The 15,391-nt window shown below is 26.3% G+C and overlaps 2 protein-coding genes across 6 annotated transcripts in view; both read right to left on the minus strand.

Annotated features, from left to right (window-relative positions):
* Positions 1 to 785: 785 nt before the first annotated feature.
* LOC142332243 (LIRP-like) lies at positions 786 to 14,665 on the minus strand. Of its 2 annotated transcripts, XM_075378553.1 has the most exons (3): positions 14,460 to 14,665; positions 3,293 to 3,485; positions 786 to 1,645 (listed from the first exon to the last, which is right to left on the minus strand). In XM_075378553.1, exons 2-3 carry the CDS (start codon positions 3,474 to 3,476, stop codon positions 1,428 to 1,430), a joined length of 402 nt encoding a protein of 133 aa, XP_075234668.1. In that variant the 5' UTR covers positions 3,477 to 3,485; positions 14,460 to 14,665; the 3' UTR covers positions 786 to 1,427. The 2 variants fall into 2 exon arrangements, with proteins under 2 accessions (XP_075234668.1, XP_075234669.1); XM_075378554.1 differs by lacking the exon at positions 14,460 to 14,665 and having other exon boundaries at positions 3,293 to 3,653.
* A 135-nt stretch (positions 14,666 to 14,800) lies between these two features.
* Cyp301a1 (Probable cytochrome P450 301a1, mitochondrial) overlaps positions 14,801 to 15,391 on the minus strand; it is a 60,477-nt gene continuing 59,886 nt past the window's right edge. For 3 of the 4 annotated variants that reach the window (XM_075378552.1, XM_075378550.1, XM_075378551.1), the window contains exon 11: positions 14,801 to 15,004. In XM_075378552.1, coding sequence (XP_075234667.1) covers positions 14,888 to 15,004 — 117 coding nt within the window. In that variant the 3' untranslated portion in view covers positions 14,801 to 14,887. The remainder of the gene's footprint in view (positions 15,005 to 15,391) is intronic. The other variant, XM_075378548.1, reaches the window with a different exon arrangement.

Here is a 15,391-nt window from a genome sequence, read left to right on the forward strand (position 1 = left end):
TAATTCTGTCATTTTTTTTTAATCATAGAAAGTCATACAAAAAAAAGAGTCTTCTTTTTCAGAAACTTGATCTAGCTTTTAGAAAAAACCTCTGATTACCTAGGAATTATAGTTTTTGAATAATTTTCAAAAAACTTATTGTTCAATCCTTAACAAAAAAAAATTGTAAAATTAAAACAACACTCATAAGACACTCAGTACTCTTTATTTCTTAAATAACAAACAAAACCAAGCAGTTTCTCAAAATGTTATTGTGCCCCCAGTAATGTTACTTATTATATCATTATTTTACTGTAAAATTCATATAAATATTTATAAAAAAGAATCTAGTTTTTGAGGAAAACAATTTATTTTCTGAAAATATAATTTAGTGGAAATATGCTTCTTTATTATACTACTCACTCCTAGTTTGCAAATAATATAAAGTTCAATCAAAACAGGAAACTGAATCAAATCATAAAATAATTGAGTCCAAAATTAAATTACTCAGCTACACAGCTGCTGCTAGTTTAGCAGCTGCATAGGTTATGTTCCTTAGACTCTTTTAAATGTCACTATAACTCCTATAAGGAGATCATAGCCTTCCTTCCTTTATAAAGAAAAATAAAATTATTAAGAGTTACCTTGCAACTTTTTTCTTTATAAATTTAAAGTAGCATAAATTACTATGTTCATTATTCATTAATAAATGCAGAAATTATACCCAATCATTGTTGTGATGACTTTGATAATCTTCAGTTGAATTAATCTGGCTACTTCAATAATTATCATTTACCCCTTAATTTTCCTACTTTATTTTCCAGGATGTTACTCCTTTAGCTGTTCCAAGGAATTTAATACCATCAGGTTATAAAAGGATGCAATCCCCTCATCTAGTACTTAGGACTCAGGACTAATTTTAATATTAAAAACATAGGAACTTGATTAAAATCATTAAAAAATATCACTTATTTATTAAAATTATATAAATAATACACAACTGCAACCAAGTTAAAAAATATATATATATAAAAGATTTCTTTTTAAAGATTTACAATTTATTAAAATTTCCTGTAAAAATTGTTAAAATATATAGATTAAATTTCACAAGCAGTAGAAGATTTTACCCAGTAAATATCTCAAAATTTTCTAATTTGGATTTATATACAAAACCTGGATAGGAAACAGTCTTCAGACAGTTTGATAGGTACAGACATATACTCCCTCATTGAACGACATTTAAGAAATAAATTCCTTACCACATATAAAAAAGAAATAGATGGAACCATCTGATCTGATTCCAGTAGCACTTTTACTTAAAATAAAGAATAAATAATAATGAAAGGTGAGAGAGAGGAAAGGGATGAAACATCTCACAGAGGAGATTTAACCTCTCATTTGTGTAGTTTATCATATACTTCAGCATCTAAAATGTAAAAATTTCCTTTTTAAGGTTTGTTTCCACAATATGTCCATAATTCATAGAGAAAACAAGGTTTATCACAACATTCATATGCAACTCCTCTTGCTTTTCTTTTGTAATTCTTTGAAGGTAAGTTTAATGCTTGAAAACGAGATACTGTTCTTAAAGGAAAATTTAATTCATTCAACTCTTCTAAAATTTCCAGTTCTTTTAACCAATTATTTTTTACTGATAAGTTTGATTCTGCAATCATAAATATTACCATAAATTAGTTGTACATAAAAAAACAATAATGCTGAAATATTTATATACCAAAATGTTGTATACTTTGAACACTTACTTTTTGCCCTTCTGCATCTTGTAAATATTAAATAGTATTCATATTTTAAAATTGTAGGGTTAAATTCAACATATAATATTAATCTATAAAAATAAAATACAATCTTTGTTTTGTGTGTGCCCTAGTAACTCAAAAACTATTTAACCAATTTCACTGAAAATTTCACAATTTATTATTATTTGTACTGAGAGTGTTTACATGTTATTAGTAATATAATATTTAATAATTTAATATTTAAATAAAATAACTGTCTAAGGACAGAGACAATGTGGATATAGACAATAACATTTAATATAGATAACTCTCAGTTTATGCAATAACATTAAATTTACTGAAAGAAGTTTTAAGTTATTAATTTATAGGTTTTTTTTTTAATTTATGTTTTATATAGTAGTGAATACAATGTTGCACCAAGTAATGGTTTTGTCAGGAATTTTACCTGGTTTTCAGAAAAATATATATATATGGATTACCTATGATTTATAATTTCTCAGTTATTTACAAAAAAAAATTAATTTCAATGCTAAATAAAAAATTCTATCTAATGATAGGGATGTTTTCTAAAAATTGCTAAAATTTGATATTAATAATCCTTAACAGTTTTTGGTGGCATCACCTCATCAGAAACATATTTCGAATAAACAAATAAAGAAATTAAAGTATAAAAAAAAGTGTTTATCACTTATAATCTTTTCTTAAAAAAAGTCAGATAAATTAAAATAAATATTATTGTTCAACATAAATAAATTATTTTCACAGTATTGGTGGCAGAAGTCTTAATTATTAAAATATAACTTTTTAAATAACCTATTTTTTATTTTTTTTAATTATAAATCTCTTTAAATTTATATATCCATATTTACGAAATACAACTAACTTATCAATTTAATATTTATTTTTATTATTCCAGCTTTTTATTGTATTTAATTTTTTTATGATTTCTAATTGATTTTTTTGAATTTTCATATAAAAATATTTTGAATATCATGATTAATATTAGGCTACGTAACTACATAATAAAATATTACAGTACTACTAATGACTGTGATCAAGGAAATTAAAAAATAACCTTTCTCAATCATCTATTTAGAAGAATTTATTTTTTACTTAAAAAAAAATGATAATTTAAATTAAAAAAAAAAAAAGAAACGTAACCAAAACAGGAATTTCCTATTTAAAACTAAAGAAGAGTAACAAAAACTTATTTGTTTAATGTAGAGTAAGATTAGAATCTACAATAACAATATGTGAATAAAAAAAAGACTTATAATCTAATTCATGTCAGTCAATGATATTAATTTGAAATTTAAACTTTCGTAATGATACAATGAACTAAATTATACATTAAAACATTTTAAAAAAAAGTTATTTCAAAATGGTTTATGAGTCGCATAAGGATAGTCAGTCACAAAGATAACTGAAAATGTTTTAAAGTAAAATTTTAAAACTTAAATTTAAAATTAAAAACAATAAAATAAGGATTAATCACTTTATATATTTTTAACCTTCAACAACAAAATTATCAGCTAATATTATAGTAGCATAATCACCTGTATTTGATTTTTTAAATACACCATGACATTCACTATCAATTTTATTTGCAAGATCTGATCCACATAACCGTATTATTATTGAACCATCCCTAGTTCTATTTCTTGTAGATGTATAACCATTACTTTGACAGTTGGTGTAATTTTTTAAATATAATACTATTAGTAGAAGCCATGTAAACATCTGAAATAACTGTAAATAATTTTATAAATTAATATTTATAATTTAAAATTTTTAAATTTAATACTATTTTATGGAATTTAGTGAAAGAAGAAGCAGTAAGGAAAGATTTTGAGAGCAGAGGAACTATACACATTTTTATACGGGAGGGTACTGTCACAAAAATAAAATTTTACAGGAGAGGAGTCCAAAGAGAGAGGTGTCCTGAATTCTTTTTTTTTCTTTTTTTTTGTATTTTTGACTTTTAAAATTACAGGATTTTAGTTTTTAAAATTTATTATTTTAATTATCATTTTTTAAAAAACGTTTGTGGACATAGTGCCATTTTCCTTTGAGTTTATCTTAAATGGTGGAGAGAGTGGTTGTAAAAGAAAAAGTACTATGTGGTTTTGGTACTTAAAAAACAGCTATATTTACAAAAATTTTAAGAACTAAGTTAATTATTGCATTAAACACAAACAGTAAAATAGGTAAACGAAACAAAACGGTAAATAAAATAGATAGCATCTATTACATTAATCTTCTGTAGTTTCATTAGCTCCAACTCTTGAGTATCTGCTGCTTTGTTTGAAAACACCAATTTTTTAAAAGTCATGGCATGCAGTGGATATAAGTGACATTAAAGACATAAGGTCATCATATTTCTGTATACTCATCATTAGTTTTTGTTTCGAGACAACACTAAGAGCTTCAGGTCATGGGAATGCCTGGCTTCAACGAGACTGTATCAAGTCTACACATCTAAAATCTTCATCAAAAGATGTTTTGAAAAAAGCTGTCCAATTTTTTCTTGTTTTACTAGCAAATGAATACATTGTGAAATAAGAGCAGGTCAAGAAGATCAAACTGTTTAAAATCTACATTGTACACAGTGTACTTGCAAGAGGTTTGGCGAATTAGCTGTTGCCAGTCCATAAAATGCGATTATTGCTAGTTATATAAATAATATACATATTTATTTCCTAATGTGTATGTTGCAATCTTTTCAGTCAGTAACCCCTCCAATGATCCAATGAGATGAGAATAGTATGTATAACATGTATATGAGGTGTAGTCTTCTACAGACTCAGATCAATCATTCCTGAAACGTGTGGTTAACTGAACCAACGAAGTACACTGGTATTCACAGTCTAGCATTCAGATCTACATAAAAGCAACTAACATTTACTAGGATTTGAACTCAGAACCTTTCACTTCAAAAATCAGCTATTAAATAAATAATTTGTGATGATGAATTAACCAAAAGACCAGCCTGATAGGCTTAAGCTAACTACATAAAGTAAAAAAATTAAATATATGATTTTATAACTTTTAAAACCTGAACTGCAGTTATAATAAATTCTGAATGCCGTAGATTTATTACTAGTAGATAAATCTAATTTAAAAATAAATAAGAAAAAACAAAGGTAGTGAAATGGGACAGAAAGAAGAAAAATGAGAAATTAAATAGCCAACCTCTATGGCAGTGTGGTAGCATTTCAGCCTTTCATCCATTAGTTCGAATCCCAGTCACCTATGGAATTTTTCATACACTACAAAATTCCATTTCTACATTTCCATGTATAAGATTCAAAGCTTTTGTGGTGAACTAATGAAATAATTTATCAAGCCAAAAAAAAATTATATATATATAAAATATGTATTATTTTATTTATTTAGCCATTCAGTCCTGTCCGGCCCTTGGCGATTCCATAGGCAAATGTTTTCCACAATATGGAAAACATTTTGATGATTTGCCATTGGAATTTTCCTGGCAGGTTTTACATGTGATTTGCCATTGGTTTCCCAACCTTCCTTCTTTATCCTAAGAAAAGTTCTGTTTTGGCAGAATTTTTTGTTAATTCTGCCAAGATTGTTATAATTATCATTAAAATATGTATACATTTTAACAAAAATTCTAACTAGTTTGAGTATATTTAAGATTTATTAGTTAGCTAATTTGAAATTAAATTTGTAGGCCATATATTTAGACATAAAATTAGCTGGGATTTTATTTAATTTGATAATAAGAGAAAGTATAGATGGGCAGAGGGAATTATAAGTATGGAGAAAGCCTTTGATTGGGTTAAATGAGGTAAGCTCATGGAAATAATAAGAGGAAAGACTAGATCAGAAGGACAGAAGGCTCATCAAGGAATTATACTTACAACAAGAAGCAGTTATAAAATTAAATAACAACCTTACAGATTTGATTGAGCTGGATTGAGACATAAGATAAGGATGCTGTTTTATTTGTCTCCCAATTTATACAGAAAATATATTTAAGAACGTAGAATGGGATAAGAAAAGAGTAAGAATTGGAGGTCAGAAGATTGCTTGTATAAGATTTGCAGATGAGATGGTGTTACTGGTGAATGACAGTAAAATGGTACTTATATTTAAGTAAGAAGTGATAAAGGAATATGACATAAAAATTATGTAGAGAAAACAAAATTTATGAGAATTAATGATAAGAGAGTATGAAATTGCAACAAAGGAAGGAAAAGTAGAACAAGATGAGAAATACAGATAATTGGGAAGCACGTTAAATAGATAATTGAGCAATACAGAAATTAAGTCAAGTATATCCATGGCAAAGAAGGCCTTTAGTAAGAAGAAGAAACTGTTTTATAGCAAAATTTTATTTATTTCATTTCAAACAAAAAAGTTTGCTAAAAGACTTTGGAAATTTTAATATTTTTCTGAAATTTTTGTATATGAATTTCAGCCCTTGTTTTTTATGAACTATTTAATATTGAAAAAAAAATAAAAATAAATAAAACATTAAAATCATCATAAGTTTATCTGCCTTGCAGCAGCAGGTCCTTGAAAGGCAAATTCATCTACATTCTCTTTTTTACATACAACTAAATTTTTAAGTTGCTGATAACTCCCATTTCGGTTTAAATTATATATAATTTTTACACTTTTCACTTCCTCTTCTTTGCAATTTCTACTGACTGATCGATCTTACTAGCACTGTATTAACCAATCTTTTTCCTGGCATTACATATTCCAGTCAATTAGTTCTTCCTATTCTGAATCATTAAAATTAAGTTTCTTCTCTCATTTACTGTCTTAATTACTTATTCATTTTCACTCAGTCTAATCACTTAAACTTCTAAAATCTTTTACATGAATTCATTTTAAATCCCTTAAGTACAATATACTATTAGATTAATTAAAATATTTACCATAACTATAGTGGTTTTAGGTAACCTGAAATAAATTGCAAGTTATTTCTAAAAATAACATAACCTAACATATACTTCTAACATAACATAACATATTTCTAACAATAACATAACAATAAAATGTTTTTTATTCTTTAGAATAAAAACATTATACCAAGCTTACAACAAAAAGTGAGGAGTACAATGATTTTCCCCATTGCCTTATTCACTTAGTCAAATACACTGTTGCATATCAGCATGTTAATCCAATCAGAATTAAAGTGATATTCAGCACTACCTTCACTCTACTCACCTTAATAACTGGCTATATGTGAACATCATTACTCTCAGAAAAACTCTGATGGGAAACTCAGATGCTTAACTCAAGTCATAAAAAAGATTGCGACATAAAATAAATTAGTGAACATATTTCTGCAACATAGTAGGGTTGTTTTCTATACATGTGATAATTTTACTAGAACATAATGTCTTGATGTATCAAATTAGTACAACTCCAGTTTATGAGTTAATTTTTGTAATTAATGTTCGGTAAATATGGTCCAGGAAGAACATGTAAAAGATGATGTCGTAAAAGTCGACATTAGCTTAACTCTTTTTTGGATGGAGATTAAATGTTATCAATAAGACTTTTATCAAGTAATAATGTTATTTACTCTTTTTTTCTGATATGGGTTCTGATATGCATATATAATAACAAGATATATTTTACTTACAAATATTATCTTTATTAATCTCTTAGGTTAATCAATCAACCATACAAAAGTTAATATTCATATATATTAGTAAAGTTTTACAAGACTTTACTGGCTACACCATCCAAGTCACGCAGTAGCTTGAAATTGAAAAAATTCTACTATAAAATCGTAAATAAATCCTACAAAACTATAAAATAAAATAACCTTAAAAAGCCATTATATGTTCTTGCACATTTTTTCCATATTACAAAGATTCTTCTAATAATGCTAATAGCCACCAAAATTAGTTTTATAAATGTTGAGATCGAAAAAAAATAAAAATAACATTTTTTCAAATTTGATAAAATTTGGCAGACAAAGTATTGATTAAAATGATTACCAAAATAAAATTTAAGCGTCAAGATTCCAAAAATTAATTTTAAAGGCTTGCTTAATCTGTGGAGAAGATTTAGGAAAAATTTATCGATAAATAACTGATCCTTACCATATAAAAACACATTAATTTAAAAGAAAATTGTTGAAAAAAGTGACAGACAACTTTTATAAAAGTTATGAAAAAAATTGCTTCTCATTTTAGATCCGGAATATAATTTTGATCCAAAGCAAATTTAACAATTTTAAGTTAATACAAAAAAATTCTAAGAAAAATATAAAAAAAATTTGTAATAAGAAAAATTAAAAGAGTTAGAGCCAAAAAACAAAACAACAGAATATGTATTTTTTAGAGTTAGGGAATAGATTTTAAGAAAAGTTTTCTAAAAATATTCATATAAAGGGTTAAGCTAAACAAATTCACTTAACAAAATTTTCTCCAAATCTAACACCCCCTTGAATAAAGGCTAAAATAAGAAAAAATAATATTTTCAAAAAACCTTTCTGCATTTTTGGTCCAGGGTCTATAATTTTAAAAAAATGTAGACATTTCTTGATAAGTCTGTAAAAGAAGTACAAATTTTAAATATTTTTTTGAAAAATATTTAAACCAAAAGGAAATAAAGCAAAAGAACAAAAACCATATATATTTGAATTTTAAGAGGTGGAACTTAATTTTTTTAAAAAACTTTTTGGGTTATTTGTATATGCAATATAGTTAATAAATTTGCTTTAATAAAGTTTTCTCTAAAATTCCTCTGAAGAAAATCAAGATTATTTTATTCTTACAATATCCCTCACCCATTAATGAACTTTGAAAAAATTAATATCAAATATAGAAATATTTGAGCAAAATTTGAAGAAAATCTGTTTGGTCAATCCTGAGATATTAGGTCAAAAGCAGTGCGACACACATATGTACATGTGTACACACAAACATGTATTTTTTGGTCTAGATGAATTAGTTAGACCCTAAAACAAAGATAACAACAAAAAAAACAAAGATAAAAAACAATGATAACACATTTTTGACAAGATCACTGTACTTTCCCCTTTAATATAGGTGTTCTCGCTACGTTTGTGGGGAAATAAGATATTTGTAAATTGCATCATTACTATGTAAAAAAAATTTTTATTATATAAAACAAGTTAAATAATAATAATATATTACTCTATACAAATGAAGCTTACCTTAGAGCTGTACATGGGTTAAGATTGCTTAGTATGTTAAGAGCAGTACTACTTGTCTAGTGGAATACTGCAAGATGATCTTGATGGTAGGAATGTTACTTTATATATGGTCAATATTCAGTGATTACAAATGCAGTAAAAAATTTTGCGGTGATTATTAATTTTGTCAGCGATGTGTGTATCTAATTTAGAAAATACTGATGCTTGTGACAATATTTATAAATATCCAGTCAATAATAATTTTATACTTGAAGATCCAATTTTCTTAGGAAATTTATTAATTATCATAACTATTACTGTGTTACAAGACATAGATGTATTTGACATTTTTATACTTGATTACTCAATTAAGTTTTGCACATCCTTATTTCTATTGAAATCCTTCCTAATTTTATTAATCAATGTCACTAATTCATCGTGATACAGCTCTATTTTTACATCAAAATAAATTAAATATTGATTAACATTTAAGACTGTCCCTTTCATTTCATAATTGTAATATTCTCACTAACTGCATGGGATATATTTTCAATAAATTACTGTAGAATATTATAAAAATATGATGAAAAATTTTTTTTAACACCATTAAATACGTACCTACAATCAGTTCACTCGGAACGGTGAACACATTTGTCCATAATTGACTTAAAAGAAAGAAAGCCTAACAGCAATTAACTGCATTATATTTAATTTTTTTGGCTGGCACCATATAATAGTGAGCATGGGATGATAATAAAATTAATTGTTTGTAGTATGTCAAAAAATGCTATGCTGAATCGAGATTCAAACCTTCGGATGAAAGGTAGAGACACTATCTCTCTACCACAGAGGTCAGCTAATGAAATATGATAACATTTTTGTTTTAAAAAGCCAGTAAAAAGTTACAAAACTTTCCTATCTTCACTGGATCTTTACATTGCTATCTTGTCCAATTTTAACCAAAATTAGTCATAGATCTATAATCTATTATTAGTAAAAAAAATTCTAAGTCATAGGCAAAATTCAATATAAAAAAAATCAAACATGATAATCTCAACAAAAAAAATCATGATATCCGTCTTTTAGGTTAGGAAAACATAAGTTCTGACCAACTAAGGAAATATTACAAATGCTTAATGCAAGATGCTGAAAAACCTTTAACAAGTGACACAAACCATCAGTCTATTACATAATAATGCTCATACAAACTTTAAAATGGAAAATTTTGGTCAGGTAAGATCTTGATCAAACAAATACTTTTCGCTTTGAACTTGAAAGAACTTTTTATAGGAAAAACATTTTTACAAACAAGATTGTGCCACAAGAATGAAATGATTAAGATTATCAAGCTTTCAACAACTGAATCTACACTAACATTTGAAAGTTTTTCTATTCTATTTCCTTTCCTAATTTATTTTTTTATTATAAAAAATACTTGTACATCAATTGAACTTTCTTGGTATGTGTTTCTTGAAATAAATCTTATCTTATCTTCCTTCATAATATAAGATTAATGGATAAAGCCAATGTAGGTAAAGACTTAAATTTAAATTAAAATGCTATATTGTTATCAAATAATCTTTCTTTAGCTTACACTGCCCAAGATTAAATTGTACAATTTTTTAAAAATACACTCTCCTTTAGCTATTAAATTTCTTGATTACTTTAAAAACACAGGTGAAATTTAAAACATTAGTTCTTTATTAATTAATTTATTTTGTTTATTTTTGTGTTAATTATTTTCTCTATATTTTGTTTATTTTTGTGTTAATTATTTTCTCTACGGTTTAAAATACTTTAAAAACACATGTAATTACAAATCTTAATTTTTATAAACAGTCTTTAATTTTTCATTTAATTTTCTTTTAAAATAGTAAAATGTAATCTACTATCAATAACTTATGAATATATAAATAACTGAGAATATATAGACTGATGTCAATAATGATTATTATCAGAAGTAAATCATGTGAAATTTCCTCCTACATTAAATTTTCTACCTCTCAATTTAATTTTTAGTTTATAATATGTTCTTCACTGAAATAACATGCGTTTTATATTTATCAGTATAAATAAACCTGCCAGAGTAAAATATAGATAAATTATTAATCAAATAATCAATAATTTGATATAAATAGTAATATTAATAATAATTATTAATCAATAATTTTCCAGTTTCTGTGGCGCAAGTGGTAACGTCTTGGCCTTTCATAAGCAAAAAAAATAATAATAGTAATATACTTACTGATTTTTCATAAAAAGTTTTCTATTTTTTCATATTCACTTTTGTACATGCACTACATAATCAGATAAAAAAACAGTATTTAATTAATTTGTAATTAAGAACTTTAGAATTTATTAATTTTAGATTAATATAAATGTCATTTAGTTTATTTAGGCATTCTTTTCAAATTTTATTGATTATTTTATACAGTATTATCATTATTATTAATATTATTATCACTTATGTTTTTATTTTAACTACATATCAACTTCCAAATTTTAGTTACTAATGAAATATGAATTTTATAACTTATTAAAAATTGCTTATGTTACTGGGATTCAAACCCAGAACCTTCTCTATGAAAAGCAGACACTACCACTCCATCATGGAGGTTAGCATTATGATGGTATAATATTATATTATAAAAATATAATATATATTATATACTTTTTACAGTATGTAATTTTTCAAGATATGGAATATTTGAAAGGATTTATGATAAATTAAGTGAAAACTTAAAAAATAAACGTATATATATATATCAAGCAGTACTGGGTACTATCAATAAGATGGACACCACCAATATACTCAGAGAATAAGTAAAAAATAAGGTATGTATTTATATATATATATAATGTTTGATACAACATAATACATAAAATAATTAAAAAATTATCATTTTAATCAACATAAATATCTGATGGTACATAACTCAGGGATACAGTGAAGTAAAATATTCAGAAAGAAATTGCAGTACTCTACATTTATAACTGAGGTTATTAATGAAGTTTACATATTAATTGCTGTGTAAAAATGATCATTAGAACATGTTTGAAAACTACACAAGAGTCAGGATTGAAAATTAAAACTATTGCACACTCTACATACCAATCAGTATTTCTTATATAAAATTTTCTTTTTTTTATCTTTGTACATGAGTATGACTTAAATATGAAGTGATCTACAAAAGTTAATTTTATTGTTGAGTTCTTAAATCTGTACTTTGAATCTATGAATGAGTATATCTAGGCTGCTTAGTACTTATTCCTGTCATTGAAATTTAATTTTTATACTTCTGGATTATTGTATTTTGTTATTTTTTTAATATATTTTTTTGTATTTTGTCTATAGTTTTGAAAACAATGCAATAAGAAAGATGTTTTGTACAAAGGCTTGTACAAAACAATCTAGTTTTGTATTTCTTATCAGTAGTTAGTTAGTTGTATTTCTTATCAGTAGATATATTTAAAAAAAATGACATTTGTATTACTAAACCTTCACAATAAATGAGGTGTTATATTTTGATTCCTCTTGATGATCAAAGAACTAATATTAAATGCGATATAATGAGCTTGTGGGCATTAGAGTACTTTGGAAATCCAATGTATGATATAACTACCACATTAAAACTAATATATATAAGTAAGAAAAGGTCAATTTTTATATGCAATTTTCAATAAATATTATTTCTATAAAAAAAAAATATTTGTCATTTATGTAATTTAATGTTCATTACACCAAGGTAAATAACGTTACATCAATGAGTGTTTTCCAGTTTTCCCAGAATCCAAAAGCATCCCAATCCCATAGGGGTGACATTACCGGTCGCCTCACCACCCCCTCTATTCCAAGCTCTGAGGGGTTTTACCGGAGGTCGTCTTTAGACTCTCTAACTGATTACATCTCACAGTCATCAGTCAGGACTTGGTCAGGATGCCACCGATGTAAATGCCTTGGTAGACATTTGCATCAGTAAAATACAAATCAAATTTTACCTTCATGAAGGCCTCAAACAAACATCTTCACATCCAACCTAACATGATTAACTAACTAACCTAACCAAAACCTAACTAACTGACCAAAACAGCAGAAGCGCAAACCCCGCGCCTAGTCAGATTTGACAGCACTGTTTAGTGCTGTCAAATGCCTCAGAAAATGAACAAGTTGTAAGTTAAATCAGTGCTATACTCACACCAATCAAAATTATGTTTTATGTAACATAGAAATTCAGACCTACACCCAAATAAGTCAACCAATTCAGGTAACCTAACAAGGGGAACATAACCTCATTCCAATCCACACAGGAGCCAGGGACAAACCCCACACCCCCACCTGGTCCCATCATGAGAGTCTCAGGTGGCATTACAAGTCACAACTAGGATCGCCACCAGTGGAACAAAGTCACGCCTCTGGTCGCATGTGCTACCATATCCTGGCAGCGCAGTACCCCACCAGTGGAAGCTCCAACTCGAATCACAAACAATACCAATATAACCATAGCATGATGCCAATGCACCTGCTTTCAACCAATCCAATGCCTAGGCCAGAACTCTAGCCACCAGAATCCAAAAAATTGTTAAAAAAAAACGCTTTTCATATAATTATCATATTATTTTAATTTTTTCTTAATTAAAGTAAAGTTGAGAAAGATGTAGCAGCAGGGAAAGCTGACTTATTTGTCTTCATTGAGATATTTTCTCTTTAAAGCAATATCCTTAAAAAAAAATAATCTCAAACAAAAAATTCCAAGTTTCAAACTATCTACAACATGTATCTGCACTAGGGAATTTAAAAAAAAAATTAATACACATTTAAAAAATCTAAAATACTATTGAATAAAACTTTAATTCGACAGAAAATGTATTTTTATCAATCTTTGTTTTTACATTATTTAATTGACTCGTTTGCAATTCATGTTGCAAAACATCTGTAAATTCAGACCTGTGTTAAATTAATTATAAAACTAACTTCTGAAAAGACTGATGGAAACACATTTATTGATTTGATATAATGACTTGCATCCAGATCCATCTTACGAAAAAGCTCATGAATGTTTATCTATCGCTAAAGACTGGTTGGAGCAACAAAAAGAATACACAGATTCTTTGAGTAAAATGATTAAGTGATCTTGGTGCTCATAAATGAAGACTAACATGAAAGCAAATACAATTACAAATTTTTTAAAAAGAAATCTGTCTTTAAATGTTTTGATTATTGTCTATCTCTAAGTTTTATTTTATTAAACTTAATTACATTTTTTCTTATTTTTCGCTGTTTTTAAGAACCAATATTTTTTATAATACACAGTAACTTAACTCAATTTCTTTTCAATACTTTTTTGTAAGTTTTTCTTATAATTTTTTTAAAAGATTTTAATAAATTACATTTTTTTTATAAAACAGTGCAGTAGTAAATTTTCATTTATTACAAATAATTTATGTAAATTCTGTAAAATTTTGTATTTAGCAAATTAAAATTACTAATTACAAAAATGTTTAAAGCAATTTTGAAACTATAAGTATTTTCAAAATGTTTTATAGATATAAAATGATTTGAACCACTTACTACTTACATTAAAATGGGTTTTATTACAGGGATTCTGGAGAATGGTTTGTAGAAAATTATCACTGTCATTAAGAAAGACAACATTTCTTCCCTAGATGTGAAGAACCAATATCTCGATTTTGATGAATCTATGATAAATGGGTTTTCTTTCAAGCAGACTTAACTCAATTTCTAAAAATTATTAATCATATTATAATGAAGAAAAATCAAAGGGGATGTAAATTAATGAGGAATAAGTAAGTAGGAAAGGTAGGTAAGGTAATCTTCACAAAGTCTTTCATTTAAGATGTAAGGCTTTTTAAGTGAAAGAATTTTTCAGATCAATTCAATAATTTCTGAATTATCTAAGACAAACAAACTCTATCTTTTTATAAGATATAAAAAAAAAATTAATGCAAATTTATTAAAATAATACATCTTTATTAAAGAAGAAATTTATTCTTCCTTTCTTGGAGTCATTCTAAACTTCAACGGTCCCTCTGGTGCATACATAAATGTAACCTTATATTCAAGTGGCTCATGTAGATACTCCAGTTTATATGATCGTACCAACTGAAACATAAAACAAAAAATATCAGCTTTTGAAGTAATCATCTGTAAAATGTTATGTAAATCTTATTAAATCTTTCAATATATTAACGCATTGTCTACTTTAAGTGTTTATTTATCAAATAATTTACACAAAAATTATTTAAAATACATACCTTTATCAATAAGCTATGTCCTGACAACCCACTAAAAATTCTAACAACTGATTATCATAATAAATATTATTTCTGTAAAAACTAAATTAATGATTCAAGTGAAGTGCACTTTGTACTCAATATACTGAATTTCAATCATCTACAGGAACCAGTTTATTGAACATACCTTTGACCAACAAAATGTTCTCCCCCACTATGGTATTTGGTGATAGTGCAATACATAGAAACCAGCATG

The sequence above is a fragment of the Lycorma delicatula genome, chromosome 11, assembly GCF_047948215.1.
Source record: "Lycorma delicatula isolate Av1 chromosome 11, ASM4794821v1, whole genome shotgun sequence".
Taxonomy (NCBI): domain Eukaryota; kingdom Metazoa; phylum Arthropoda; class Insecta; order Hemiptera; family Fulgoridae; genus Lycorma; species Lycorma delicatula.

Excerpts from the sequence above, each read along its gene's own strand:
- LOC142332243 (XM_075378553.1), bottom strand. The coding sequence starts at position 3,476 with ATGTTTACATGGCTTCTACTAATAGTATTATATTTAAAAAATTACACC. Across the intron at positions 1,646-3,292 it reads ATTTAAAAAATCAAATACAG|AATCAAACTTATCAGTAAAA; the intron begins GTGATTATGCTA and ends TTATGATTGCAG.